At 38.9% G+C, this 27,333-nt stretch overlaps 1 protein-coding gene across 2 annotated transcripts; it reads left to right on the top strand.

Annotated features, from left to right (window-relative positions):
• The first annotated feature begins 1,228 nt into the window (after positions 1 to 1,228).
• mob1ba (MOB kinase activator 1Ba) lies at positions 1,229 to 17,633 on the top strand. 2 transcript variants are annotated; one of them, XM_053610227.1, is made up of 6 exons: positions 1,229 to 1,563; positions 10,140 to 10,303; positions 13,240 to 13,333; positions 13,522 to 13,655; positions 14,884 to 15,047; positions 15,268 to 17,633. In XM_053610227.1, the coding sequence occupies exons 1-6, from the start codon at positions 1,550 to 1,552 to the stop codon at positions 15,343 to 15,345; spliced, it is 648 nt and encodes a 215-aa protein (XP_053466202.1). In that variant the 5' UTR covers positions 1,229 to 1,549; the 3' UTR covers positions 15,346 to 17,633. The 2 variants fall into 2 exon arrangements, with proteins under 2 accessions (XP_053466202.1, XP_053466201.1); XM_053610226.1 differs by having other exon boundaries at positions 1,231 to 1,563; positions 10,137 to 10,303.
• The last annotated feature ends 9,700 nt before the right edge of the window (positions 17,634 to 27,333 follow it).

The raw sequence follows: 27,333 nt of genomic DNA, 5'->3' as shown, positions 1-27,333 counted from the left end.
CCAAAGTGTCCGTAGTGTATGAATGAGTGTATGAATGGGTATGTGAATGTGTATGTGATTGTGCCCTGCGATGGATTGACACCCTGTCCAGGGTGTATCCCGCCTTGTGCCCCATGCTCCCTGGGATAGGCTACAGGTTCCCCCACAATCCTGTAGAATAAGCAGTATAGAAAATGGATGGATGGATGGATGGATGGATGGAAAATAATAACAATGCAATAAATAACAGGACTGACAGAAAGAAGAATACACAGTGAAAATACAAAAAACTTCCACCGAGCAGCAATTGTGTAGACAGAAATGCCTTGTTGATGAGAGAGGACAGAAGACAACGACCAGACTTGTTTGAGCTTACAGGAATACTATTATAACTCAATAACCACTCTTTACAACCATGGTTGAGCAGAAAAGCATCTCAGGTTGCACAAAACACCGAACCTTAAGGGAGACTGGCTACAACAACAGAAGACCACGTCGGGTTCCACAACCATCAGCCAAGAACAGGAATAAGAGGTTACAGTGTGCACATCTTGACCGAAACTGGACAATTGAAGATTTTAACAAGACCACGCGATTTTTAAAAATATTTTTTCATTCTTCATCAGTCCAGTTTCAGTGAACATGTGCCCACTGTAGCCTCATATTTTAACCTGATGTGGCCCAACCGACTCAAGATTGACACAGTGTTGCGCATTCTGATTATGGTTGCTTTTCTAGTGGCTTCCTAGTCCATACATACATCATCTATACCGCTTATCCTTCAGGGTTGCTGGGATCCTGGAGCCTATCCCATGGGGCACATGGCGGGGTATAACCTGGACAAATCTATTGCAGGGCACAATCACACACCCATTCATATACTACGGACACTTTGGGCATGCCAATCAACCTACCATGCATGTCTTTGGACTGTGGGAGGAAACCGGAGTACCTGGAGGAAACCCCCACAGCACGGGAAGAACATGCAAACTCCACACACACTGGGCAATGGTAGGAATCGAACCCCCAACTTTGGCGGTATGAGGCGAGCGTACCAACCACCGTGTGCCCGGCTTCCTAGTCACATAATCAGTCATCCCTAATCCTGTCATTACTTTCACGCACCGTTGCATTTAAACCTTTATTTTGAAAAAGATTAGGACTGGATGTAATCGGTTCCTTTTTCTACTGTTGTTCTTGGTTTCATCCACACTTGTCAAAAGTTTCCCCACTTGTCCTTTCTGGTGTATTTAACATTTTGTTTGATTCTCCTTACTGTATTGACATCTTTTATAGCAGTTATATCTTTCATGCGAATTCCAATAAGCTCGCGCGCGGAACAACATTCTCATGTTGCTGCTGAACGGCGCAGTATTCTCAGGTCTCGCGAGAACACCGCGCCGACGAGACTTTGAGTAGCGAGGAGAAGTTTTGTTGCACAGAAGAGCGACCTGTCCGTGAGTGTCTGTTTGTCAACCGTCAGTCGGAGATTTCTCACATCCTGATCCGTTTACGACTGTCTCAACGCTTATAATAGCGATTTAATAACTGGATAACCCCGCAGATAGATATGAGCTTTCTATTGTGAGTATGAACTGTTTAATTATTCTTTTATTCCTCTCTGTTGTTATGATGGTGGTCGCTGTGGAGCTAAGCTAGCTAGCGACATTACTTTTAGGAAGCTTTGGACGCGCTAATGTGTTTAACTGAACTACAATGCTATTCTTTACTATACTAAATAACTCAGCCGCTTAGCTAGGGAGCACGAAAACAAATAATATATGAACTATCCGCTGATGTAAAAATAATAAAAACTTAAGTTTGCTTAAGCTAGTCACCGGCTAATGGCTAGTTTGGTTTTGCGAATAGCTGCTGTTTCCCCCTCATGCTGAAACAGTAATGGGAATTTGTGAATTAACATTATGTAACGTTTAAAAAGGAAAGTGAAACGTAACTATATCGTCTTAAAGGTTGTCGCAGTGTAAGTGTTGTTCTGTCACGAATATTTGATAAATTACTCCATTTTCTTGTGTTAACCAATAGTTTCATTTAGGCTTAATCCTAAATGCCTGTCTCCTCCCTACACATGCACTCCAAATGCGGCCTGACACAATGACATCTGAACCCTACCTAGTGAACTACATGTCAAAACATGCATAGGTTTGAGATTCATCCAGTGTCTGGATATATATTCTTATTGCTTGTTGATCTGATTTTAGTAGTAAAGGGAAGAAACTCAAATAGCAAACAATATGTTTACTGGTTATTCTCAGCTTCTGCTTTTCAGTAAAGCTAAAAATCAGACTAAGTGTCCATTGAAGGCGAGCAGAATGAAATCATGTGTGTGTGTATAATTGAATCTGGTTGTTAGAGAACAAAACATTACATTAGGGATCATATGCTATTTTTCAGGGATTTTATTTATTTATTTATTTATTTTTGAAGAATCTAATCTGGATTTAATGTCTGAGGTAGTACTCAAAATATGAGTGTTGTAAAGTTAGGAATGTCAACCATTATAAATAGATTTAATAATATAATAATAATAATAATAATAATAATAATAATAAGTCTCAATAACCACTGGAATACTATTTTTTACCGGTATATCACAAATGATAATAAATCATTTGTGATATACTGGTAAAAAATTCTCCCCACAATAGGAATGAGTCTTCCAGCGATAATAATGATAAAGCCTAGTTGATGACATATTTCTGTACATGACCCGTTCGCAGCTCACATGCAGAGCGAAAACAAGTACGGCAGAAAGCGGACGTGAAGCCGAGGAGGAGTTTATCGCTAAACGAGGAGCTACATGTACAATCTGGAACTGGTTTGGTTACAGAAAATCAGTTTTACTTTTAGATCAAGGTTTATGTTTCTGAGGCTCTCAGGACTGCATGCAGCCGTCACTTGGAGCCAAATACAGTGGTGAACGGTACTATATTTACATCGTCACGGACATCATTATTGCAATAAAATACCAGAAAATATCATGATCTAGATTTAAGTCCATATCAGTCCTCCCTAATTTCAGATAATACTGGCTGCAATGGGCTGTGCTGTTAGAGGTAAATAATCAACAGCACGGTGGTGTGGTTACTGATTATTTTCCAGCAGCAACATGTCCCTACACGTTTTAATCCTCTTATACTGCAGCAATTTGATAACATTTTTTTATTCACTAAAGAACACCACCATACTTATTATCCATTTATAATTAAAGGTTGCAAAACATCATCACATATGTACATTTATAGCAGCTATGAATAATCGTTCCCTCACCAGCCTTTGTTTATTGTTTTTTTTTCCCCTCTCTTGAATATAATAGGACCAAAAATGCAGCTTGTCCACTTACTGAAAGACCGCACAGACTTTTCCATATTCCCACTTTACCTCTGCTTGTTACGGAGCACTGACACCGGAGACTCCTTCCGGAAAGCTAAATAAAGGTCTCTTTACAGGAAACCTCACTGTATTGTTGCCCTTTTTAAATCTGTTTGTCAGGCATGTGACGTAGAAATCCCTTTGAGTGAGACGTTACTATAGGAAATATAACATTCGACTAAGCGCATTAATATAAACATTGCAGCTGGAAATAATGTCAGCGCCGCTGTTATAGAAAATAATAATTATAATAATTATTTCAACTAAAACTGGCTCGACAGTGCCAATTTTGTTGTTGCAGATTAAAATCAGTCGTCGTAAAAGAATTCTTTGGTCGGCCGTCTCGGATTGCGTAACGTGACATGTTAAGCGGTGGCTGATTTAGTGCCTCTGCGACCAAAGACAATCGATGAACAAGTTCTGACAACGCCAGAAAAGTTTGGTTTTACGACATACTATGACATTTATTTAAATCCGGCTTTACATTGTAAGACAGTTGGCCAAATTTGACTGTCGCAGGCACAGTTGCACATCGTAAAGGATCGTAAAGTTTGGTCGTGAGTGAAGATTGGTGTCTTGGGAAGTATAAATTTACACTCTCACTGGCGGCTGATTTGATGCCAGTGTGACCAAAGACAGCTGGCGACAACGTTCTGGCAGTGTCTGAAAATTGGGCTTCAAATCAAGGACACTCGTCTAAAGTCAACCAATAGGAGGAAGGCGTAGGATTAGACAGAACTCACGAGGCAGCTATAAAGACGTTAGCGGTGATGGCGAAACGTAAACGAAACATATGGGGTTTAAAGAAGAGCGGTTTGTTGAATCGTGGCAGCAACGAGAACGCCTCTGTAACGTCTCATCAGTTCTATCATGACAGGACAAAAAGTGACACAACATGGGAGTACACAGAGCGAAATATCCTTATTTCCAACAAGCTCAGTTTTGAGATCGACTTTCTGTTTCTGCTTATGTGATGTTCTGCACAAACCAGATCTCTGTGACTGATGTAAGCAGAATGCGGCGCTCGTCTATGCGGTGTGACGAGTTATCATCTTAAAGAGTGTAAAACCAGCTCAACAGGCACTCTGTCATGTCAGATCCTTCAGAGAAGAACATGTAAACCTATTATTATTTTAATATTACAAACTTAAATGTATTAGTAACACATTTAAGTTAAACCATCCAATTAGCTTTTTAGGATTAAGGACTAAAAGGGGCACGTTTTTATGATGAGTTGTGACCTTGAATGGAAGAAATGAGTTACATATATTATTGTTGTACTTGTAAAAGGTCAGTATTTTCTGCTGTCACTCTATATTAGACTTTTTTTCCCCCATTGGTTATTCCCCTTTGGTTTCATGAAACCCGCGGTTCCTCAAAACAGCCCTCACACACTGTTACAACAGCTCCTTCGTTTAAGAAAACGTCAGCATGAGCTTTATTATCTGGGCATGTGATTTGTTCTGCACAGCGTCGAGCATTTATTTCATCACACATAGCAGACCTGAGGAAATGTAGTTCACATGATGCTTTTAATTGAACAACAGCAAACCACTGTGAGTTCAAATTCCCAGGGAATGACACTCGATCTGTTCTGTAACATGCAGCTAAACTCCATCGCTCTACCATTACTATGTCCATCTACCATATTGCATCCGTATGGCATCTACTATACTGCTATGTCCATATTTGGTATAAGCTAATTTGCTGAATACTCAGTCATAGCATGTTTTGTTTACATTGATACCATTTTTAAATGATAGTGTTACTCCTTGGCACCTATCTTCTGCACTACCTATTATATCAGAAACTTCCAAACTAAAACGGTGTACTGTTTGGCGCTACACTGTCACTTACTGTGTCTATTGTTCTGTTTTAGTAGTTACTGTACTTATTTAGTTCTGTGTCTCATGTGGTTAGTGTGGTGTTTTATGTAGCACCATGGTCCTAGAGGAACGGTGTTTCATTTCACTGTGTACTGTACCAACTGTATATGGTTAAAATGACAATAAAACCACTTGAACTTGATTATTCATAGCTCCCTGTTCTCAGACAAACGTGACTAGATTTATAAAAAAAAAAAATACGAAACAGCAAGTTCACCAGTACACAAAGCCTTACTAAGTAGCATCTAAATGTTCTTATTTGTATTGTAGGACACAACCGGTGTTCTGTAGGTCAGCAGTTCTCAAATTGATGTCCAGGGACCCCGATGGGTTTGTGAACTGTAGACAGGGGGTCTCTGATTTTTTTGTTATTTATTTTTTTCATTTAGTTACAGTGCTGGTAATCTGTGGAATTACATTTGTGCCGAAAGTACTGAACATATCTTTTCAAGAAACGAACGAGAATATACAGCATGTGAGAAGAAAAACACTCAGAAACTGAAAACGGTGAACTCGGTGACAAAAATGTGACAAAGTCTTCAAACAAACAGCATTCTTTAAGAGTTTTCTAAGTTTGGTTTTCGCTAATCATGGTTTATGAACGTGCGGCGAGAGTTTTTGTTCACGCTGTCAAACGCTCCGTAAGTTTATGGTCGCCATTCTGACGCAAATCTCATGTATGGGCGTGGCTTAACAGCAGTTTACTCTCATTGGCTAGGGAGAGTTGGATCAACAGCTTGAGTGTCCAGCTGAGAAGGAGGACGATGACATAACACCACTCCTGAGAGCTCATATCGAAAAAATAAAAGCCGTGTGAGACTACCCAAGCCTCAAATTTTGATTACTAGCTAATATATTGACCAAGTAAGTAAGCGATTTCCACTACAGAGTGCAGACACTATAACCGCATCCAGAACTGAAGTCTCTACTACTTGGTCAGGGAGCCGTCGATCCAAATCTCACTAGCCGATGAGAGTGAGTCGCTGTTAAGCCCGCCCACACAAGAGGCTTGTGCCAGAATAGAGAACATAAACTTGTGGAGCATGAATGAAAACTCTGGTAGTGCATTTATAAACCATGATTAGTGAAAAGGAAGCTTAGAAAACTGTTAATAAAGAATGCTGTTTATTTAGACCATGTTAGATTTTTACCACCGAGTTCATAACCATTATCAACGTTATTATATTTATTAGTTAGGAGATTATTTCAATCACAATTGAAATAATTAGGCATATATGAATAATGTCGTTTTGTTCTGGAATAAAGCGCTCTGTGGCTCTAGTAAGTGGACTCGTTTAGAGTATGTTGCGTATGACAAAGTGCAGAAATGTAGCTCCGCAGATGATCCTCAGGACTGCGCAATCAATACAAAAATGCAGGAAGTCTTTAATGCATTTTTACCTTTACATTTGGTTGCATTTCAGTCCTGTTTTAACTCGCTGACTTTACCTCACCACTCTGGGGAATTCCTCTCACATCTGTAAAAGTTCTTCCAAAGCTTTATTAGCTCAAGTGAAGTTTTTTAGATGACGAGAGAATTCAGGAAAAGAACTCGTCTTATTTCTTCCCGTCGTCTCCCAGCTTTTTTTCCTCACGTTTCTCTCGCATGCGCTGAGAATCATGATGAACGTAATCGATTTAGCTTGTGGTCTCTTAACGTGAAATAATGAATAAACGTGTTCCTGCTCAGGTTTGGAATGGACGCTGGTTAGAAACACTGACGGTAAGAACGACGTGATGTGGTATATTAATGTGTCCCACAGTTAAGTAGGTTAAATATTTTTGCACTCTTTCCTCCTCATTTTTTTGTGGCATTCAGGTCTGGTTTATACTGATACTTATGTAAGTCAGCCGAGGAAGATGACATGAATATTAACTGAGAGTGGGCAGCCTCAGAATGAGCAAAATGTAGGCCATGAGTCAGAGAGTAAAATAGACACTCGGTGAAAGAGAAATGCCTGAAAGTAAGGTAAACCCTAACAGTGAATCATGCGCACCTTCGGTGCTGTGCGTTAGAGCGGCTTTACGTTAATCCTGATTGGTTGAGACAGGGAGAGATGTTTCCGGTTACAAACCAGGGAAACGTTGTGACCATTGTTCTGCAGGTTTCATCAAGAGTTTTAGTCTCCAATAAACAGGTTTTAATAAGCTTCAAGTAAGTTTAAACAACATTTTCCTTCATCACGTCCAACACATTACTACCTCTTTCCATTCTCCCTGCTGCACTGAAACGCAAGACTTCCATCTGGTTTTTCTTTTTCTGTATGTTCCTCTTTGTTACCTGTAACCCTGGCCCTTAGCGCATACGTTCACTGTACGTGCATGCACACAGGCAGAAATGTAAATCAGGCCTAAGTTGAAGCTCCTAAAAAATAACAATGAGTCACTCAACGTTGCTCCACCGCTGAAAGGTGTTGAAAAAGCCAGGCCCAAGGGAAGGAGTCAGGAGTAGTGTCTCATATCAGCAGTGTCTGGGGCTGGACTGAATAACAAATGGAAGTTGTTACACTTACATTAACAGTTATATTTACAGTGCTTAACATACAGCCTTATCCAGAGTGACTTGGGTTACATTCAGACTGCAGGTAAATGTGGCCCAAATCAGACTTTTTTTTTTTTCATGGAATCTGATCTTTTAAATTCCACTATGGGCCACTTCCATATGGTCCTAAATCCGATACAGGTCAGATGTTTTGCAACGCTACTTCAGTCTGAACAGTCAAACCGGAGTTCATGTGACTTTTGCATCACTCTAGATCGACATGCGTCATCATTCTGCACTGGCGGGAGTCACTCCCAAAGATTTTAAATGCTAGTAGTTCTTTGGTCACTCTGTGAATATGGAAAACTGCTGCGAAGGTAGTCAGAGGAGGGACCGTGAGGTGTTAGAGCTCCGACTCCCCATCCACACACACCTCTGTATTGAAGAAGCAGCCATTGCTCCAAAAAGCCGTAATTAAAAAAAAAATGTTTGCTTTATTCTCATCCTCGTCCTCTTATCGCTTGCTCACAAATTCCCTGGCTTCTGCTGCACATCACTTTATAAATCAACGCGTTAATGCAGACTTCACTGGCCTCCGTGTGACTGCGTGCTGCTTTGACGTGTTTATTGTTCTTTTGCGCGTGTGGGTCAGTTCAAGACCGCGACCAGTTTGCACTGAAATCTGATATTGGTCACATTTAAAAATAAATAAATAAAATAAAAACCATGGACAGCCAAACAAAAAAATGAGATCTGAGCAATAAATTGGAATTGAGCAATAAGCTTGCAGGGTGAACGTAGCCTTACAGAAGTGCTTTGTGTGCTAGTTGATTGGAAAGAAAACACACCAGACTTATGCTTTCTTATTTATGCTACTTATAATGCTGGTTTACATTTCCTGGTTTAGTCCAATACTGCTCCTGTCCTGTGTTTAATCAGAAATCAGTGCACTTTATTGTTATGTAGATCCACCTGCTTTGCTATTGTATGCACTGCAGTTGTACACAGCTCATTGTATACTTATCCACGCTCTATAGAATCATATACAGTATGGGTATTGCACGTTGTCCTGTACTTGGTTGAGATCACAGTAAAAACCGACACTGCTTGAAATCCAGACATTGGTGTTTCAGGCTCAGGCTTTAAAGACGGACTTGTTTTGGCTCTGCTGTTCATTGTTTCTTCTTGATATTTATATTTAACGAGTCATTGCCCAAGCATGTCCTTCCCTAGCTTCCTTCCTGTTGTTTGGTTCTGCATGTTTAGGCTTAGACGTGTATACTTATAGGGTTTCTGTGATAATGTTTGTGTTTATTTGCAGAATTGGGCTCACCTCTCACTGCTTTATTTTGTCAGCAGTGAATTAAAGTAAAATTAAAAGCTCTCTTTCATATATATATATATATATATATATATATATATATATATATATATATTTGAGATGCACTGATACTAAATTTCTCAGCTGATACTGATTATTCAGAGTGATGTATACCGATAGTTCTGCCTTTTATGTCTTCTTTTAAATTAATAATTAATTCCACAATTCAGAAAGAAATGCAAATAACATTCTCTCCATTTCAACAAGTTGTATCACAGTAACTGGTCTCATAAACAGAAAACACATTACTCTAATTAACATTAACACATGAACTAAACTCTGAAGATTAAAGTAAGATTTCGTAACTTATTGAATGTTATTAATTCATATCAACATTGACTGAATTCTAAAAAACCTCCTGTTAGGCTTCACATTCGCTCACCACATTTCTACTTCATCACTGACATAAAACTGGTAATATATAGGCCTAATATAAACCTTTTTTTGATGATATTAACTCATTAACATTAACTACATATGAAATATACTACTCTACAAATATTCTTCACAAAATCTGGGGAATTCATATATATATATATATATATAAAATCAACCTCCATTCAGAATACTTCACATGAAAGGCTAAGCTATGCTAGGCACATTTGCATTTTCCTGTTCCTGATTTTTAAAAAAAAAAATTTCTTATTATTTGTGACCAACATCATGCGATATTTGTGTTTGCTCATGTCCTCATTTTTAACAGTGGAAATGATTTGATCTTTTTTAGCATTTGTGAGGGTCCATGTTCTCTAAAGCCTGACGGAGGAGTGCTGTTTCTTACTGTTCCAGTATGAAAGACTAAATTTAAAAGCTGCACTTGGGGACATAAAATTTTGAGTCTTAATATGAACACTGTGCTTTTGAAGAACACACAGAATGTTCTCTCTACCCAAAACTCCTCCACGATGAGATTGTTTACTGGCCAAGATTTGCTTGTAGGCAAAGTATAACGTATGTGTTGGACACAGAGTCATAAATGTTCTTGAAAAATATTTATTTGTATTTGCTTTCTCTACAGCAGTAGTCGCTCATCGAAGACTTTCAAGCCGAAGAAGAACATTCCGGAGGGCTCGCATCAGTATGAGTTGCTGAAGCATGCCGAGGCGACGCTGGGCAGCGGCAACCTGCGTATGGCTGTCATGCTCCCAGATGGAGAAGACCTCAATGAATGGGTGGCAGTAAACAGTAAGCAGCAACAACCGGAACGACTATTTATAGACGTTTAACCATAAGCGATAACGGGAACTAAGTTGTCTCTTGGCCGTTCCGCAACATTAACCATAACTATAAACCGTTGAAGGCGTTACGATGCTAATAGATGCAAAATTGCTGTCGTATAAGAGATATAAAACACTTCTAGACATGCTTTTATAGAAATATAATCAACTTTAAGCTGGTTATGTCTGCTCCATGTGTAACCCCACCCCAGTGTTGATTTTTCCCCCCTATAATAGTGTGTTCCAAAAAAAAAAAAAAAAAAACCAATCAGCTGACTAGTCATATCTATAAGTGGAGTAATTCATGATGATCATTATAATGATGACTTGAAGGCAGCTAGCGAAGTTATACAATACAATTGTGGTAAACGTTTTACTTTTTGAACTAAAAACTTAAGAGAAGCGCTTTAGTAACATTCTGAAATTGGAAAATCAGATCTGCTGAAGCTTTGAGGTGATGAATGTAGAGATGCTGCCAAGCTTGGAACAAGCAGTGTGTGGCTGTAGGACAGATCATTAATCTCCAGCTCTCGATGTGTGGAAACATGAACACAAGTTCGGGTTTCGAGTGTGAATGAAATTGGATGGGGCTTTCCGTTTTCCATGTTTTTTTTTTTTGTTTTTTTTTAAAGAATTTTTGGTAATATGCTTGAAACTCACCATGTCTCTGCTTTCTTGTATACAAAGTGTAGGGATTATTTGTGTGTGTGTGTGTGTGTGTGTGTGTGTGAGAGAGAGATTGCGTCTTTAGATGCTGAAAGCCATTATAGAACTTATAATGTTATAGATGTTATAATGTTATAGAAGTTCCTCATGGTTCAGAGGTCCATTTTCCCCATTCAGTTTTGACAGACACAGCACTTGATGGAATATATACTTTGATGTACGCTCCATGGCCAAAAGTTGTGGCCTCCTAAAAATCACACCCATGTGTTTTTGAGTACTGTGTTCCAGATTTAGTCCCCTAATATTAGTACAGTATTCAGCACATGTAATATTAATATGCTAGAGCGACTATACAGTCCATGCAGGATTTTATGGAGGTTTTTTTGGTAATTGTTGTGGTCAAAAACGCTCGATTTTGCTGCAGGTTTTTTCTAAATTTGCAATGCAATAAAGTCTTTCACAGTGATGTTTGCTGGTTAATGAGACCTTTTACCTGTACTCATGTTTGACGTACGTGAATTGAAGATCACTTTTGCTGAATGTGCGTTGTGATGAGATCACATGACCTGTCTTGGCCCAGATCTGCGGAAAATCTGTGGTAATTTTGAAAAATTGCAAGCTCTTCCGAATATTGCGCCATTTGTTTGGTTGATTTTGCGTTCATTTATGCGATTACAAGATCCTGGAAGGACTGACTATAGTCTCTACTCTTCCACTCGTGTGTCACTGAAAGGATTTCCTAATATGTGGCCCAACAAGACGGGTACAGCTTTTTAGAGGGACGAGTGGCGTTCAGTCATGCGAGATGGAGCACTAACAGGTCTGTGATGCCCTTAGATGTCCGGGGCTGCATGCACGCCACAATGGTCGGATCAGCGTGTGCCTACACTACGCTGAGAGGCGCGGGTAATCCACTGAACCCCATTTGTGATTGGGGCTGGGGATTGCAATTATTCCCCATGAACGAGGAATTCCCAGTAAGCGCTGTTGATCAAGTCCGTGCCCTTTGTACACACCGCCCGTCACTACTACCGATCGGATGGTTTAGTGAGGTCCTCAGATCAGCCGGGGCTCCTCGCGGGCCTTGGCGGAGCGCCAAGAAGTCGATCAAGCGTGACTATCTAGAGGAAGTAAAAGTCGTAACAAGAAGAAATATATTACTAAAAAAAAACTGTGAATGGATGAGGAAGTTGCAGTCCTAGGCATGTTCCAATAGTGATTATTTATTTATTTATTATTATTTTTGCACTGCATATACCTTGGCACTTTCTTTCTATTCAGATGTACACCGTTGACCTGTTTTTAGTGCACTGCACATTTTCTAAACCAATTAGACCCAAGGCATGTGCTCCGTGCTGTTGCCTTTTAGTGCAGTCTTTTAATAACACCAAAGACACTGCTGTGTAGCGTGAATGACTGACTGTAAGTGATCGCCTCAGGGAAGGGTGGATTTGTTACTGCAGGGGCTTGCTTGAGATGAGTGAAGTGTTTGATTTCATCTAATTATAGAGGAATAAGAAAGGATGGGTGTAGCCTGTACTCTCCAGCCTAGCTAGAGAAAATGAGACCAGCTGTCCATCTCGTTGCTGTAAGGGATACCTTTACTGCAACTCAGTGTTGAAACACAGACTAATTTGTTTCCATTGATGCTGTAATGTGTCCTCGTGTCTAGCAGTGTGTTGAACTGTTAGTTTTGAAATTGAACTCAAGTTGCACTGCATTTTGCTTTTATACCTGATCGGTTAGAATGTGTTGATTAATTTTCTGTAACAGCAGCTCTGACAGTAGGGTCGGCTGTAATTATAATGACAGGTTTATATTCATGCACGTGTTCTAATGTTATCGTTTCTATAGTAACAGCTTATATGGTGAATGCTTCACATAATCGAAGGCTAATAATGAGTGGGTGGAAAAAATGGTCTTTAACAAATAAACACATAATCACGCTACCCTGTCATTGATTATTTTTCCTCTAACAGCCCATTGCGTTTTATTCCTTTCTTATTTTGAAAATGTTCCATGAACTCGTCATGTCAGCTCAAGGGATTTTAGACAGAAGGTCAACAGGGTGAATGCTCTGGACATTTTGAAAGTCATGTTTTGTTTTTTTTCCAATTCAATAATGAATGAATATGGCCTCTTTCCTGATTCGATTAATTCTCAGGAATTTGGGCAATTGTAAATGATCATCTTGTTTGTGGTGATGTTCTTAATGCTTGGCATTTTGTTTTTCTCTAGCTGTGGACTTCTTTAATCAGATCAACATGCTGTATGGGACCATCACTGATTTCTGCACCGAAGAAAGCTGCCCTCTAATGTCTGCTGGGCCGAAGTAAGACCTACTTTTTACTTCGCATGCTTCTGAAATAAGTGTGCTGATCATCTGATTCCAACTATTCTTCTGTTTTTGATTTCAAAAAATGAGCCTCAGAAGTTTCTGTATGAGGGTGATTGTGTAATAAGAGGTTGCATTAAAAAAAAAAACAGCAGCATCTTTAAATTGTGATGTTTTATCTTCAGGTATGAATACCATTGGGCTGATGGGACCAACATTAAAAAGCCAATCAAATGCTCTGCTCCAAAGTACATTGATTACCTGATGACCTGGGTTCAGGATCAGCTTGATGATGAAACACTTTTCCCTTCAAAAATAGGTGAACCTTTTTATTTTCCCCCTTTAAAATGATTCACTACTCGATGACAGGTGAGCCAGAACTGAATGTACTATAATGTTTCATTGGAAGTGTTGTGATTTTGTGAGCCACTGAAAAAAAGAAGACTTTTTTTTTTTTTTTTTGCATTTTACTGGAAAATGATAGTGAAAAATGTCTTCTACTACAGCATACTGAACGCAATGTTGAGTCAGTGACTTACATTGCAAAAGAGCAATTCATCAAATACATGTCAATAAGCTCTCTAGAGAAATGGGACACAGAAAGGGGTTGGGCTTATTTCCCTATCAGCCAATAACATTCAAGAACGACTACACAGAACAGTAAATTAAATATTTTCCTCGTCAAAGTAAACAAACTCTCCTGGTCTCCCTTTCTCAAAAGCAAGAGATGTTGAGGAAACGAAAAAAGTGTGGCAGGAAGAGCATCCCAAAACACAGACATCCCATGTTCGTGCCTAGCTGCTAATGTAGATTGATCAACAGCAGGATTTAGGATTGTTGAGTAGAGACGTAAGACATGTATGGAGGGTGTTGAATTATATGCACGTTTCATATCCGAGAGCAGGATGAAGTAACCTCAGTATTATTTCAGACACTAAACAGATTTGTTTAAGTATAATAAAGCATACAGTTATTTAATCAGTTTTAGTCTTAGCCCTGTAGAATGCTCGAGATTGGTAACTTTTTACGTTTTTACCGGACAGAAGGTTTAATGGTTTTGGTGACATAAAAACCGTGGTGTTTTCCTCTCAGTAACTTCGAGAGGGAGACGAGAAGACAGGCTGGTGAGGACACTACTGTTTCTAAGTGATAACAGGAACTGACTGGTCGCTTTTAAGCTTGTAACATGAGAGAAAGTGTGGCTGTAAGACTGATCGCTAATTTCGTGTAAAGTCGTGGATGTGTGGCATCTTGAATGCAGTTCAGGTTGTGTGTTAAAGTGTAAAAAAAAAAATGAAATGGAGCTTCATGGACTGCCCATAAAATTGTCATTATAGATGGATCACAAGTATGACGTGTCATTCTTTAATAAAATTGTTAGTGTTGGCTAATCGTTGTGGTATAAGAAGAATAAAACACAACAACCTGCTGTTGATTATTTTGTTATAACAGCACATTTTGTTGTGTTTTTTTTATTTTATTTCTTACATAGCCAGTTCTGAGTCTGTTACATAATTAAACATAATCTTAAACTGTCTGCATCCCAGGAGTCCCTTTCCCAAAGAACTTCATGTCGGTCGCGAAGACGATCCTGAAGCGGCTGTTCCGTGTCTACGCCCACATCTACCACCAGCACTTTGACTCGGTCATCCAACTGCAGGAGGAGGCTCATCTCAACACCTCCTTCAAACACTTCATCTTCTTCGTTCAGGTATGTGCATCTGTTATCGGTACACCCGTGAAAGGAAACGAAAGTCAAAGCATGTTGACATTGTGAGTTTTCTACTTCCACATGCTGGCCTCTCACTGTTTTTTATTCACTCTGTCATTCTACAAGTGAACTACTGAGAGTCAAATCATCAATAATCCTTGATTGATTTGAGTAAAATTGTTTACTTTCTCAGGTCTCATCTGTTTGTGTTCTTTTATAGGAGTTCAACTTGATTGACAGGAAAGAGCTAGCGCCTCTTCAGGAGCTGATTGAGAAGCTGACCTCTAAAGACAGATAGACTAAGTGAATCGCTGTTTTATCCCTCTCCCCTAATTACTGTGCACAGCAGCCTGGTTTTGTTTTCTCTGTCGTTTTACAGGTTTGTGGGACTGGCTCCTGGATTAGTCTTTTACATGGTTTTAACTTAGGTGGCGATTACTCCTTGTGTTTCTAATGTCTGTGTGACCTCTTCTCTAAAAAGTTGATCGTATCTACGTAAGTGCCTGGCGTATGTCCACCTGCAAATGGTAACTGTTCTGTGAAAAAGCACCACCTGTCTCCATAGCACGAACTTTCCCCCAAATCCGCTTTTGGGGTTTTCTTTGTAACTTACTGAATGAAGCATGTAGACACTTTGGTAAGATATAAAGCCAGTAAAATACACTTCATTTCTGTTTATATTATTACAGCTGGAGATTTGTCATGTTTTCTTTTTTTTTCTTCTTTTAAAAAAAAAAAAAGTATAAAAGCATCACCTGTCTCCATAGTGCTAAATTCAAAATCAGGTTTTGGGTTTTTTCTTTCTAACTTAGCAAATGAAGCATGTAAACACTTTGGTAAGAGATAAAGCGTCCCAATTGGCATACTTATACTATGTACACAAAGTATGTACTCTTTTTGTGAAGAAAAAGTACATACTTTTGAGTGTGTATTAAGAGTATGCATGTACTGGGACATACTAACACATCGTGTAATGGAAGAGGGCGTTGTTGCCCGGACGAGAGCACTGACATCATAAACATCATCAACCTCTGGTTGCATTTCAGCTTTTCTTCCTTCATTATTCCTTATCATTTACACTATAGAATTATATTTAGCATTCCTTTGATTTAAATTTCCACATTTCATTTACACCTCTTTAAAATGCATCCTTGAATTCGGCAAAGCACAAGGAGTCGCGGGCAACTTTAGCTTCTGTGTGGATCTGTGGACAGATCTACTGGGAATAGTAGACCCATCTGAGTACCTTTTGGGATACTCATTTCAACATTTGGGACACACTAATTCTGATCTCAGATACCATTTAGGATGGATAGTATACCAGTTGGGACGCAGGGCTCATTTCTCTTGATATTATTACAGCTGGAGATTTGTGGTGTTTTGGGTTTTGGGTTTTTTGTCTGTTTGTTTTTGTTTTTTTGTGTAACTTACAGAATTAAGCATGTAGACACTTTGGTAAGAGATAAAGCCAGTAAATACACCTCATTTCTGTTGATATAATTATAGCTGGAGATGTTTGTTTTGTTGCAACACCCACCAAACCCCCCCCCCCCTTTTTTTTTTTTAGTAACATACATTATTTCTCCTGGTCACAAAATAGCTCTCAATCTTTTGCACTGAGTCTGCAGTCACCTGACATGACTTTTGTACCAATAGAGTAATTCAGTAGTTAAATGAATAGTAATATTGATTGTACCTATAGGTTCTTATAAAGGTGGGTCTTTCATTTTATGATGGGAAGGGAATAGGGTAATGATTACTATGCAATGTCCATGTTTCTTTCTTTCAGATTTTCTTCTTTCCATAGGCAAGGCTTGTAAACCCCAGAGCTAGTGCCAATATCTAACCCACTACAGTGTAAGTAAAAATTAAGCAGCTGAAAACCAGAGAAAAATCTGTCATGTTTTTTTTTTTTTTTTTTTAATTGTTATTATTCATGTGTTTATTTTCTCCTACTTTTCCCCCCTCACTTTATTACTGCAAGTTTGTCAGGTTCTTTGTCTAGATCTAAATAAATGTAAAACAGAGCAAAACATGGAGTAAGCTTATAAATGGAGTGAAATAATCCTAGTGTGATAATTGTACACATGAATGACAGGGTTGTGGTATCTAATGTGTAATCCTAGGAATACTCTAATATTGATCTAATATTGGTTGCCGTTTTGTTGTTTGCACTTTGAATTATTAGCATAACGAGAGGTTTTATTCCACTACAGTTGCATCTTCCGAAATTGGTTATTGTTGAGACATGCTGCAAACGTTGCAAAATTTATTGACAGTCATTCCCTTACTGCTAGATAATAAAACATTGCTTGGTTTTAAGTCTGATTCACTTGATGAATATTAACAGGATGTTGTAATAGATATAATTGCTTGGCCTTTTCTCAAGACCATTTTTCAGAATAACATTAGCATTTCCTTTCAGCCATGATAGAATACACTGTATTGTTATTTCTGAGGAACTTGTAAATAATGTACACACACACAAGGTATGCAGTGGAAATGAGAGAAAAATGTGTAACTCGCAAGACTTTTGTGGTACAATATTGAATGCTGTTTATAGTGTAATAAAATGTTTGAGCAAGATTTTCCTGTCTTGTTTTATGTGTAACAGTCGATTTTAAAAGTTCACACAAGCAAACTTATTCTGTAGTTAATAAAATATCAGGAGTTTTAGAGAGTTAGTGTGGTGTTTCACATGTTCTTCCTGTGGGTCATTGTGGGTTTCCTCCAGGTTCTCTGATCACTTCTCACCCAAAATCATGCCTGTAGGGGGAGTAAAGATATTTTACGCGCAAGTGTGAATGAATGTGTCTGTGTCTGTGTTCCAATGGCTGTATATGGTGTGTGCATGATGAACTGCGATAGACTGTTTTCCTGCCTCGCAGATCCAAATATGCGATAAACAGTCCACTGTCCAGTGTTTGAAAACCTAAAGGAACAGCTGTAACTATAGCGATTTGTACTTTACTATGATCAGGAATTTTATAAGGAATAATAAGGAATTTTCCTGCTAGCTGCATGAACCTTTTGATTCTTAATCATGACATCATCTGAGGCTCACTTGTCATGCTGCTACACAGTGACAGATAGAGCTGAATGCTGCCATCTACTTGTCATTGCTTTAATGGCACTTGACATGGATGTCTGTGTCTCTGAGTCTTTAACCTCCTCTCACTGTTCTGCTAGACACTATCGAGTGAGCTTCTGGAAGGAAGCTTGTTTAGCTGATCTGGCATTATGTTGGGCATTAAGCACAAAAATGGGGCTCCATCCATAGATAGAGTGAGTGAGTAATGGAGTGAGTGATGAATAGATAGATAGATAGAGTGATCGATAGTGATAGATAGAGTGAGTGATGGATAGATAGGTAGATAGATAGTGATATAGATAGATAGAGTGATGGATAGTGATAGTGAGTGATGGATGGATAGATAGTGATATAGATAGAGTGATGGATAGTGATAGTGAGTGATGGATGGATGGATAGATAGTCATATAGATAGAGTGATGGATGGATGGATGGATAGATAGATAGATAGATAGAGTGATGGATAGTGGTAGAGTGATGGAGTTTTAACTTCATGGCTGTGAGCAGTGAGTTGAGCCAGTTTGAGGTTGGATGAATCAGTTCACAGCTTCACTCATCCCAGGGAGGACTGTGCTTTCATGTCATGGAAAATAGACAATAATTTGGTCCTAGTGTAAAGATCCTTGTTTTCATTAGCTTTTATATAGCTTTTTGTGAACATCATGATATTTAACTGAATCTTAATTAATACATGTCTTCAGGAAAATGGGTGCTCAAACATCATCTGATATCCAACCATCCATCCATTTTCCACACCACTTACAGATTGAGTCATCGGGTGATGGAGTCGTTGTGAGATCGTGTAGTGTGTGACCCCCTGTCTCCGAGCAATCACACAGTGTGAACACCACAATGACTTCATGACTCCCGATTGCAGGAGAGCAAGTCGTGTAGCGTGAACAGCACAGCGATCTGCCGACGTTGAAAGTCGTGTAGTGTGAACTTCGCCTTATCCTACGCAGGGTCGTGGGGAGCCTGGAGCCTATCCCAGGAACGCGGGGCACAAGGCCGGGGGATGCCAACCCATCGCTGGGTGCAATCACACACACATTCACGTACGACGGACAATTTGGAAATGTCAGTCAGCCTACAGCGCATATCTTTGGACTGGGGGAGGAAACCCCCAAAGCACAGGGAGAACATGTAAGCATGAATAACAAAGACAAAATAACAACTTGCTAAATCAAAATAATGATCTATTGAAATTTCAAGCTATTACGTCAAAGTAACAAGATATCTTGAAATAACAAGTCATTAAGTGAAGGTAATCAGTTAAGTCAAAATGGCAAGATACTATCTTGAAATAAGTCAAAATAATGAGTTTTTTTTTTTTACGTCAAAGCAAGGAATTAATAAATCTAAATAATCTTAATAATAGTTGAAAAATAAATGTCAAATAATGTGATCATATCTTCAAAATGTTAGTAACATGACATTAACTTAATAACATTAGTACTTAGTAACATTACTTTAACTTAATAAATCACAGTAGGGAAATATCTTGAAATAATTACAAGTCAAAATAACAAGATAATATCTTGATAAAGTTATGAAATCAAAATAATGATATCTTAAAATAATGTTATGTCAGAACAATGACTTGCTATGTCAGAAATAAAGAAATATATTGAAATAATTAGTTGAGTAAATATAACAAGATATTGATTTGAAATAATGAAATAATAAATCAAAAGAATTACATGAAATTTCAAAAGTCTTTTTCACACATTCTGGTTCAGCGCTTCTGTGAAACAGCTAAGCGGACGGATGCTTGTATTTCTACTTCACGGGTCAGGTGTAATTTGGCCACAGGAGGGCGTTGGCTCACCGGATATAACTGAACTCCGTGAAACAGCCTGAATCTCGTGATGCAAACTGGCCAGTAAAGAACAATCCGGCTATGACCAGTAGATTGTTGTCTGGCCTGACTTTAATTCTGTTCCAGGTAGAAGGGGAAACAGTATAATCATTTTCGGTAATGAAAATATATAAGCATATCTGCTTACATCTTCAAAGATGATGACATTAAAAGACATGGAACACTGAAGTGGCAGTGCAAGTGTCATTATCAAACAGACTGGATCGCTCACAGTCAAACTCCAGATCTATTAGCACCTGTCATGAACATGAGCAAATTAACTTATAAAAAAAATGACAAATACTGAGTGATATGTTGAATGTAAATGCAAGGGGTCGGTATTTTTTATTTTAACACAGCATTTTTCCCAAACGGCTTGTGAGGTCTTCCTTCTCACTATGTGGACGGGCATAGTGCTCTCAGTATATGCCTCGTCCTGGCAAGTTTTAATGGTTAATGGTTTCAGACTTTAGAATTTTAGTGGTTAGCATGTTTGCCTTGTACCTTTGGGGTCAGGGGTTCAAATCCTGCCTCTTGTTGGTTTAACAAGAGTAAAAAAACAAACATTTTAAGCCATTTGTTTACAGCAAATTAGACAATGTGGCAGCCAAAAATTGAGCCTTATTTTGTTCATGTATATTTTCTTGAAATAGATGGAGGTCTTAACCCTGCTAGGACTATTTACTGTATACCAGCTGGCCCTGGTCCCTTTTTATATTGTATAGGTTGGGTTTGGTTTGGTATCGTTTCCTGTCTGTTCTTTTACAGAACGTCCCGCTCTGCTCCTGTGCTTCAGCCTGAGCTGAGGAATGCGCCAGAGGCACATGGTGTGTCAGACTGCTTTGACGATGACGGGAACCGTCTTAGGAGTCCTTAACTATTCTTTCAGATGTCTTTGCTTCCAATACTGTGTGTTATTAAAATGTCTCCTTGTAGGCCCACTGTGAGGTGACTGGAATAAGGCTGAGCAAACAGGTGGCTCTCCAAAACATTTAACACACACGGAAAGCATGAAATGCCATTCTTGTCATTGCGCATTGTATCTTTTGATCATGCTTTAACACACTTAAGTGCTTAGGGACTCTAAATGCTCTGAATTCATTACTCATGTTCCCTTATCATATGTTTCTTAACTTAACAATCTATCACATCTTTCGAGTAATACTTTAACTCCATGTAGACAGCCACTAAATCAAACTGCACCCCAAGGACACTATAGATCATCACAAACCCTAGCGTGGGAGTCCCGCGACCTTTTAGCTAATGGTTGATCACTATTTAGTAGCTCTTAGGCTCTGTGAAATGTGTGTGTGAAAATTTGTACACACAGGTCAACTTTGGAGAAATGAATGTAGTCATTTTTTAGCACCTGGTCCTGAGGATTTTCACAGAAATTGGGTTCGTCTGTGCGTCATCAGTGGAACATTGACTATGTAGCTCGACACATGACCTGTCAATTTGCTACATCTGACTTTTACATAAATATGTGTGGTGATTTCCATATAAACAGTTTGTTTATCACACTGATGTATTATTTATGAACAGTTTTACTTGGTATATTGAAGAAAATGTCGTCTTTTTTTTTTTTAATCACTATTGTTTCATCAGTCAGTAAAACTTATATTATTTTACCAAATTATATTTCTCAAACATCAAGCATCACTCTTCATTAATTTAGTAATAGAATCATAAAAAATGGTATTTTTATCAAATGAATCATTTTATAATAATAAAAGACATCAGATAACAGATGGCAATACTACATCTGTCACTATCAAATGTTGGTTGCCAAGAGACAGCATCTAATTTTGTGTTTTACTAGCATACATGTTAACTACTCTCTCTCTCTCTCTCTCTCTCTCTCTCTCTCTCTCTCTCTCTCTCTCTATATATATATATATATACATACTATGCTGTTTATATGTAAACAGCAAAGAAAAATATGAATAAAATGATCAAGCTTAAAAGAATGCATTTCTGAATAACATCCACACATTTAATACAATTTTGGAATGCTTCAGATAAATGTGGACATAATCCACAACTTTTGGACATAATCCACAGTTAAGGAGATATGGTAAATGTCTTGGTGGAACATAATGCTAAATAATATAGTCTGTGTATGGCCTAAATGTGTGTTATTTATTTATTTATTTTACTCTTACTCTCCTAGGAAGCTACTTTGTTTCAAAACATGGTTTTTATTCAGGTCATTGAGCAGGAATGGTTATGGAAATTGCAGATGTTAATGGCAGAGGGTACACCTTATATTTACTTTAGCACAAATGTGATTTTTTAATGTCCCCCAATGTTCTAAACTGTCCATCTGGAAACCTCTCAAGCGTAGGTTATGCTTAAAGGAAAAATAGTGCATTCGTTGTTGAAGTATATACTTTAGGATTCCTGGCTCAGGAATTTTCCATTTTCCATGGAAGTCATGCAGGCAACAGAGAGGTCAAAATAAACAGGTGGCTTAGTGATTAAGGTTCTGCACTGGTGACTGGATGCTTGTAAATTTAGATTTCAGGACTGCCAAAAAGACACCAGTTTAAACAGCTTGTTACCTGAGTTATTGATGTCTAGACTGGAATTATGATTTTGCATCTCTCAAGTCTTTCTAAATGGCTGTTTTTAAAGCAGAGTCTTCATTTGTGGGATTCTACATAGAACGTTTTAGGGTTCCTTAAGAGGGACAACTTGAAAAACTCTTAAGGGTGCCCGATGGACCATGCTTTCTAAGAAGTCACTGCTGACTGTAAGGCAACTATACTGGACATGTTATAGAAAAGAACTTCACTGGTTGAGTCATTGTCTTCAAACAAAGATTAAAGACCTGCCTCTTCACCAAACACTTGAATTAGCATTTAGTTAATTTGTTTAAAAACCCTTGACTTTTGTACTTTCTTTTCAGCCTGTACTAACCTCCATAACAGGGTTTTTAGCTCAATGGTATTCTTAGTCGCTGACCTAGTGACCTAGCATGAACGTATGTTTTTGATGGAGAACCCAAACTTCTATAAGAGTGTCTGCTAAATGCAGTAAATGTAAGTGTAGACTATATTCTTAGAGAAAACGGTCTATCTAATATCCTCAAGAGGTCTTTGGTTGTCCTTCTGGAGGAACCCTTAAAGGTTCTATGTATAAAACTCTACAACATAATCTTGATCAAAACACGTTAGGATTTCTCTCTTTTACAGAGATAAAAATCCTTTTTCTAATAGTATAGAAAGAATCTTGAAAGTCTGATGAAGGATATTAAAACAAACTTTTTCTTTCATGGATTTCTTTCTTTCTTTCTTTCTTTTAACCAGTGATGCCAATAATCCTTGAAGGCACTGTAAGAGGAATCATATTGTATTGTACCATTATATTTGCTCATAGTCACTAGACAATTATTTGACTCTTTTTTTTCCTTGCATGTTTCATTTCTCTTTTTTTTCTTCCTTATCACGTTTTTTCCAGTAACTATTCATAGTGCAGACAAGTCTGTGAAACATATCAACGCTTTCATTGGCTGACTGCTTATTTACCTGTATCTCTTCCTAGCCTGCTGAGGCACATTGTAGTAATAACCTGCATGTCTTTGTTTCACACTGGCTTATACAGAACATGGACAGAATGTGCTGTCATTATGAATGACACATTGAAGTGAGTCTGCCATTTGATACTGTGTGTCAGCAATGGGACTGGTTTCACAGTGTCCATGAAAATTAATTGGACACTAGTGCTCACATTTCAGATTAATCTCTATTGTACTGTTTCTAGTATGAGATCAAAAGTAATATTTACTGTATGTCATGATTTGTTATGCTATATGCTTGACTAGACTTGATCAACCTGACCCTGGACTTCAGAACCATATTTAATCATTTAATTCTTAACTCTAGTTGTGTTCAGATTGAAATAACTCATTTTCCATTCATTCATCTTCAGTAACTGCTTTATCCTGGTCAGAGTTGCACTGGTTCTACATTCTATCCCAGGTGCACAGGGTAAGAGGTGGGAATACATCTTGGGTGGGATGCGCACATGTGCGCGCTCACACACACACACACACACACACACACACACACCCCTAGGGGCAATTTGAAGAAGAAGCCAATCTATCTTTGGATATGTTTTTGGAGGTAAAAGAATACCCAACAAACATGGAGTGAACATGTGAAACTCCACGCAGTCAGTAACCTGAACTAAAACTGATCTCAGAACCTGGGATCTGTGCTATCTGCTGCACCATTGGGCCACCTACAAAGATTAGGTTTAGGTCAGTGAAGGCTAAGACTAATTAGTCAACTTAGGTCAGTTTAGATTTATTTATATGGCACATACAGTGGGGTCCAAATTCCCAGATCTTCAATGTGGTCTCAGACCTTTGGACCCCGCTGTATATAACACAAGAAGAGTGGGTTAATGCAAATGAAATTAAATACGAATCACAATACGTATGAAATATATCCAGTAATAAGACAGGCCATAACAAGGCAGAACCGATCCCTGGATGCTATAGTTCGTAGTAAGACTCTAAAACCTGGGAAAAGTAAAATGTATTTATTTGGATTTAAATTTTCTATTAAAATGTCTGAGAAAACTGTTCCAAAATCTTGGGAAAAAGTCAGATCGTTTTTTAATCTCAACCAAGACCTCAAAAGCAATTTGTTCGAGATGGGGCAGAAGAGGTCAGAGATGTAACTTGGTGCTGTGCCATATAGAGCTTTTCATTTATATGTTTAAGTAAGCAGTGGAGCGAGGCCAGTACAGGGAGATGATATCCCATGTGAGGTCATGTACCAAAAAACAAGAAATAAGTAATACCCCACTGTCCTTATATGAGAGTCTTACAAGAATATATATTATATACAAAGTAGTTGGGATAGAACATGATGATTATATAAGGACAGTAGTGCCTGGCACACCATTTAATATAACCCACATGCCCACACCAAAGTCTAAGATGATGCAAAAGAATAGTATTGTGAAGCATGAAGCAAAATGCTAACTTTAGTTCATCCTATTCCCTCTATCTCTTATACAGTCACATCTGTGCACACAGATCTGTCATCCAGGAGGATACATATTGTGTATATTAATAATAACTGTGATAAATCTTAGACAAACTAGGTATTGCAAGGCAGGGTAACATTACTATACTAAATAATTTAGTCAGGGAGTGCGCATGGGTAAATGCAAATCCATTTCAAAGTTCTTGCAGGTAAATTACAGTTTCTCATGTCTCGTGTGCTACAATTAATACTATTGATTGCTGATCTGTCAGGCCACTTTTTACTTCTATTATCAAATGGCCTGCTGTGCTATGTAGAGCTTGAAATGCAATTAGATATGGTCGGTATGACATAAGAACTAAACCTCAAAGAGAGACTGTGCACTTCAAATAGGAGCTGAGTCCAACATGAGACACTGCACTAAAGTAGGCCTGGATCAAAAGTGCCATGTTAGATGGATAATGATTGAATGTCTCAATCCCAAATCACAGGAAGAAACTCCAAATAAAAGCTCCAGCAAGCCTCTTCAGATTGCTGTTAGGTGGTTCTCAAAAGAGAAGTCAGCTTAGGGGCATGAAAAATCTCACAGCAGGTATAGCTGTAGCTATCACAGCTTTGGGGCAGTGGTGGCATAGCGGTTAAGGCTCTTTGTTACTGATTGCAAGGTCAGGCCCCAGATTCAAGCCCCAGCACTGCCAAGATGTTGGGCCCTTGAGCAAGGCCCTTAACCCTCTCTGCTCCAGGGGTGCTCTATCATGGCTGACCCTGTGCTCTGACCCCAGCTTCCTGATGTTCTGGGGTATGTGAAGAAAAGAATTTCACTGTGCTGTAATGTATATGTGATCAATAAAGACTCATTATAACTTTCTTTTCTCTTTATCGTAATGCACATGAACTATAAGATAATGCATGATAGTGCATTATGCATGCTGTATGTGATGGGTTATTTCATATTGCAATAACAAATTATTGCTTTGTGTTGGGGAAAAATGTATACATAAAGATGGCCTAGGCTATAAGAAGATTGCCAAGACCCTGACACTGAGCTGCAGCATGGTGGCCAAGACCATACAGCGGTTTAACAGGACAGGTTCCACTCAGAACAGGCCTCGCCATGGTCGACCAAAGAAGTTGAGTGCACATGCTCAGCGTCATATCCAGAGGTTGTCTTTGGGAAATAGACGTATGAGTGCTGCCAGCATTGCGGCAGAGATTGAAGGGGTGGGGGTCAGCCTGTCAGTGCTCAGACCATACGCCGCACACTGCATCAAAATAGCTCTGCATGGCTGTCATCCCAGAAGGAAGCCTCTTCTAAAGATGATGCACAAGAAAGCCCGCAAACAGTTTGCTGAAGACAAGCAGACTAAGGACATTGATTACTGGAACCATGTCCTGTGGTCTGATGAGACCAAGATAAACTTATTTGGTTCAGATGGTGTCAAGCGTGTGTGGCAGCAACCAGGTGAGGAGTACAAAGACAAGTGTGTCTTGCCTACAGTCAAGCATGGTGGTGGGAGTGTCATGGTCTGGGGCTGCATGAGTGCTGCCGGCACTGGGGAGCTACAGTTCATTGAGGGAACCTTGAATGCCAACATGTACTGTGACATACTGAAGCAGAGCATGATCAGTATGCAGAATTCCAGCATGATAACGACCCCAAACACACCTCCAAGACGACCACTGCCTTGCTAAAGAAGCTGAGGGTGAAGGTGATGGACTGGCCAAGCATGTCTCCAGACCTAAACCCTATTGAGCATCTGTGGGGCATCCTCAAACGGAAGGTGGAGGAGCACAAGGTCTCTAACATCCACCAGCTCTGTGATGTCATCATGGAGTGGAAGAGGACTCTAGTGGCAACCTGTGAAGCTCTGGTGAACTCCACGCCCAAGAGGGTTAAGGCAGTGCTGGAAAATAATGGTGGCCACACAAAATATTGACACTTTGGGCCCAATTTGGACATTTTCACTTAGGGGTGTACTCACTTTTGTTGCCAGCGGTTTAGACATTAATGGCTGTGTGTTGAGTTATTTTGAGGGGACAGCAAATTTACACTGTTACACAAGCTGTACACTCACTACTTTACATTGTAGCAAAGTGTCATTTCTTCAGTGTTGTCACATTAAAAGATATAATCAAATATTTACAAAAATGTGAGGGGTGTACTCACTTTTGTGAGATACTGTATGTAACCTCCCATTCTACTTCTTTCCTTTCTGGACTGCCAGAGCTGAGGTCACATTTAAATGCATGACAAGTGTTCATATCCAGAGAATAACAGACAGCACTTATAATTAGTGTTGATACTGCCCTCTATTGAGGATGAGAATCATTCAAAGC

This window comes from Ictalurus furcatus, chromosome 22, assembly GCF_023375685.1.
Source record: "Ictalurus furcatus strain D&B chromosome 22, Billie_1.0, whole genome shotgun sequence".
NCBI classification, from domain to species: domain Eukaryota; kingdom Metazoa; phylum Chordata; class Actinopteri; order Siluriformes; family Ictaluridae; genus Ictalurus; species Ictalurus furcatus.
Note: the sequence above shows the minus strand (reverse complement) of the source record. Positions and strands in the feature narration are given on the sequence as shown.

Coding starts and splice junctions, on each gene's coding strand:
- mob1ba (XM_053610226.1), top strand. Junction 10,304..13,239: donor TGAATGGGTGGCAGTAAACA/GTAAGCAGCAAC, acceptor GTTTTTCTCTAG/CTGTGGACTTCTTTAATCAG. Junction 13,656..14,883: donor ACTTTTCCCTTCAAAAATAG/GTGAACCTTTTT, acceptor TCTGCATCCCAG/GAGTCCCTTTCCCAAAGAAC.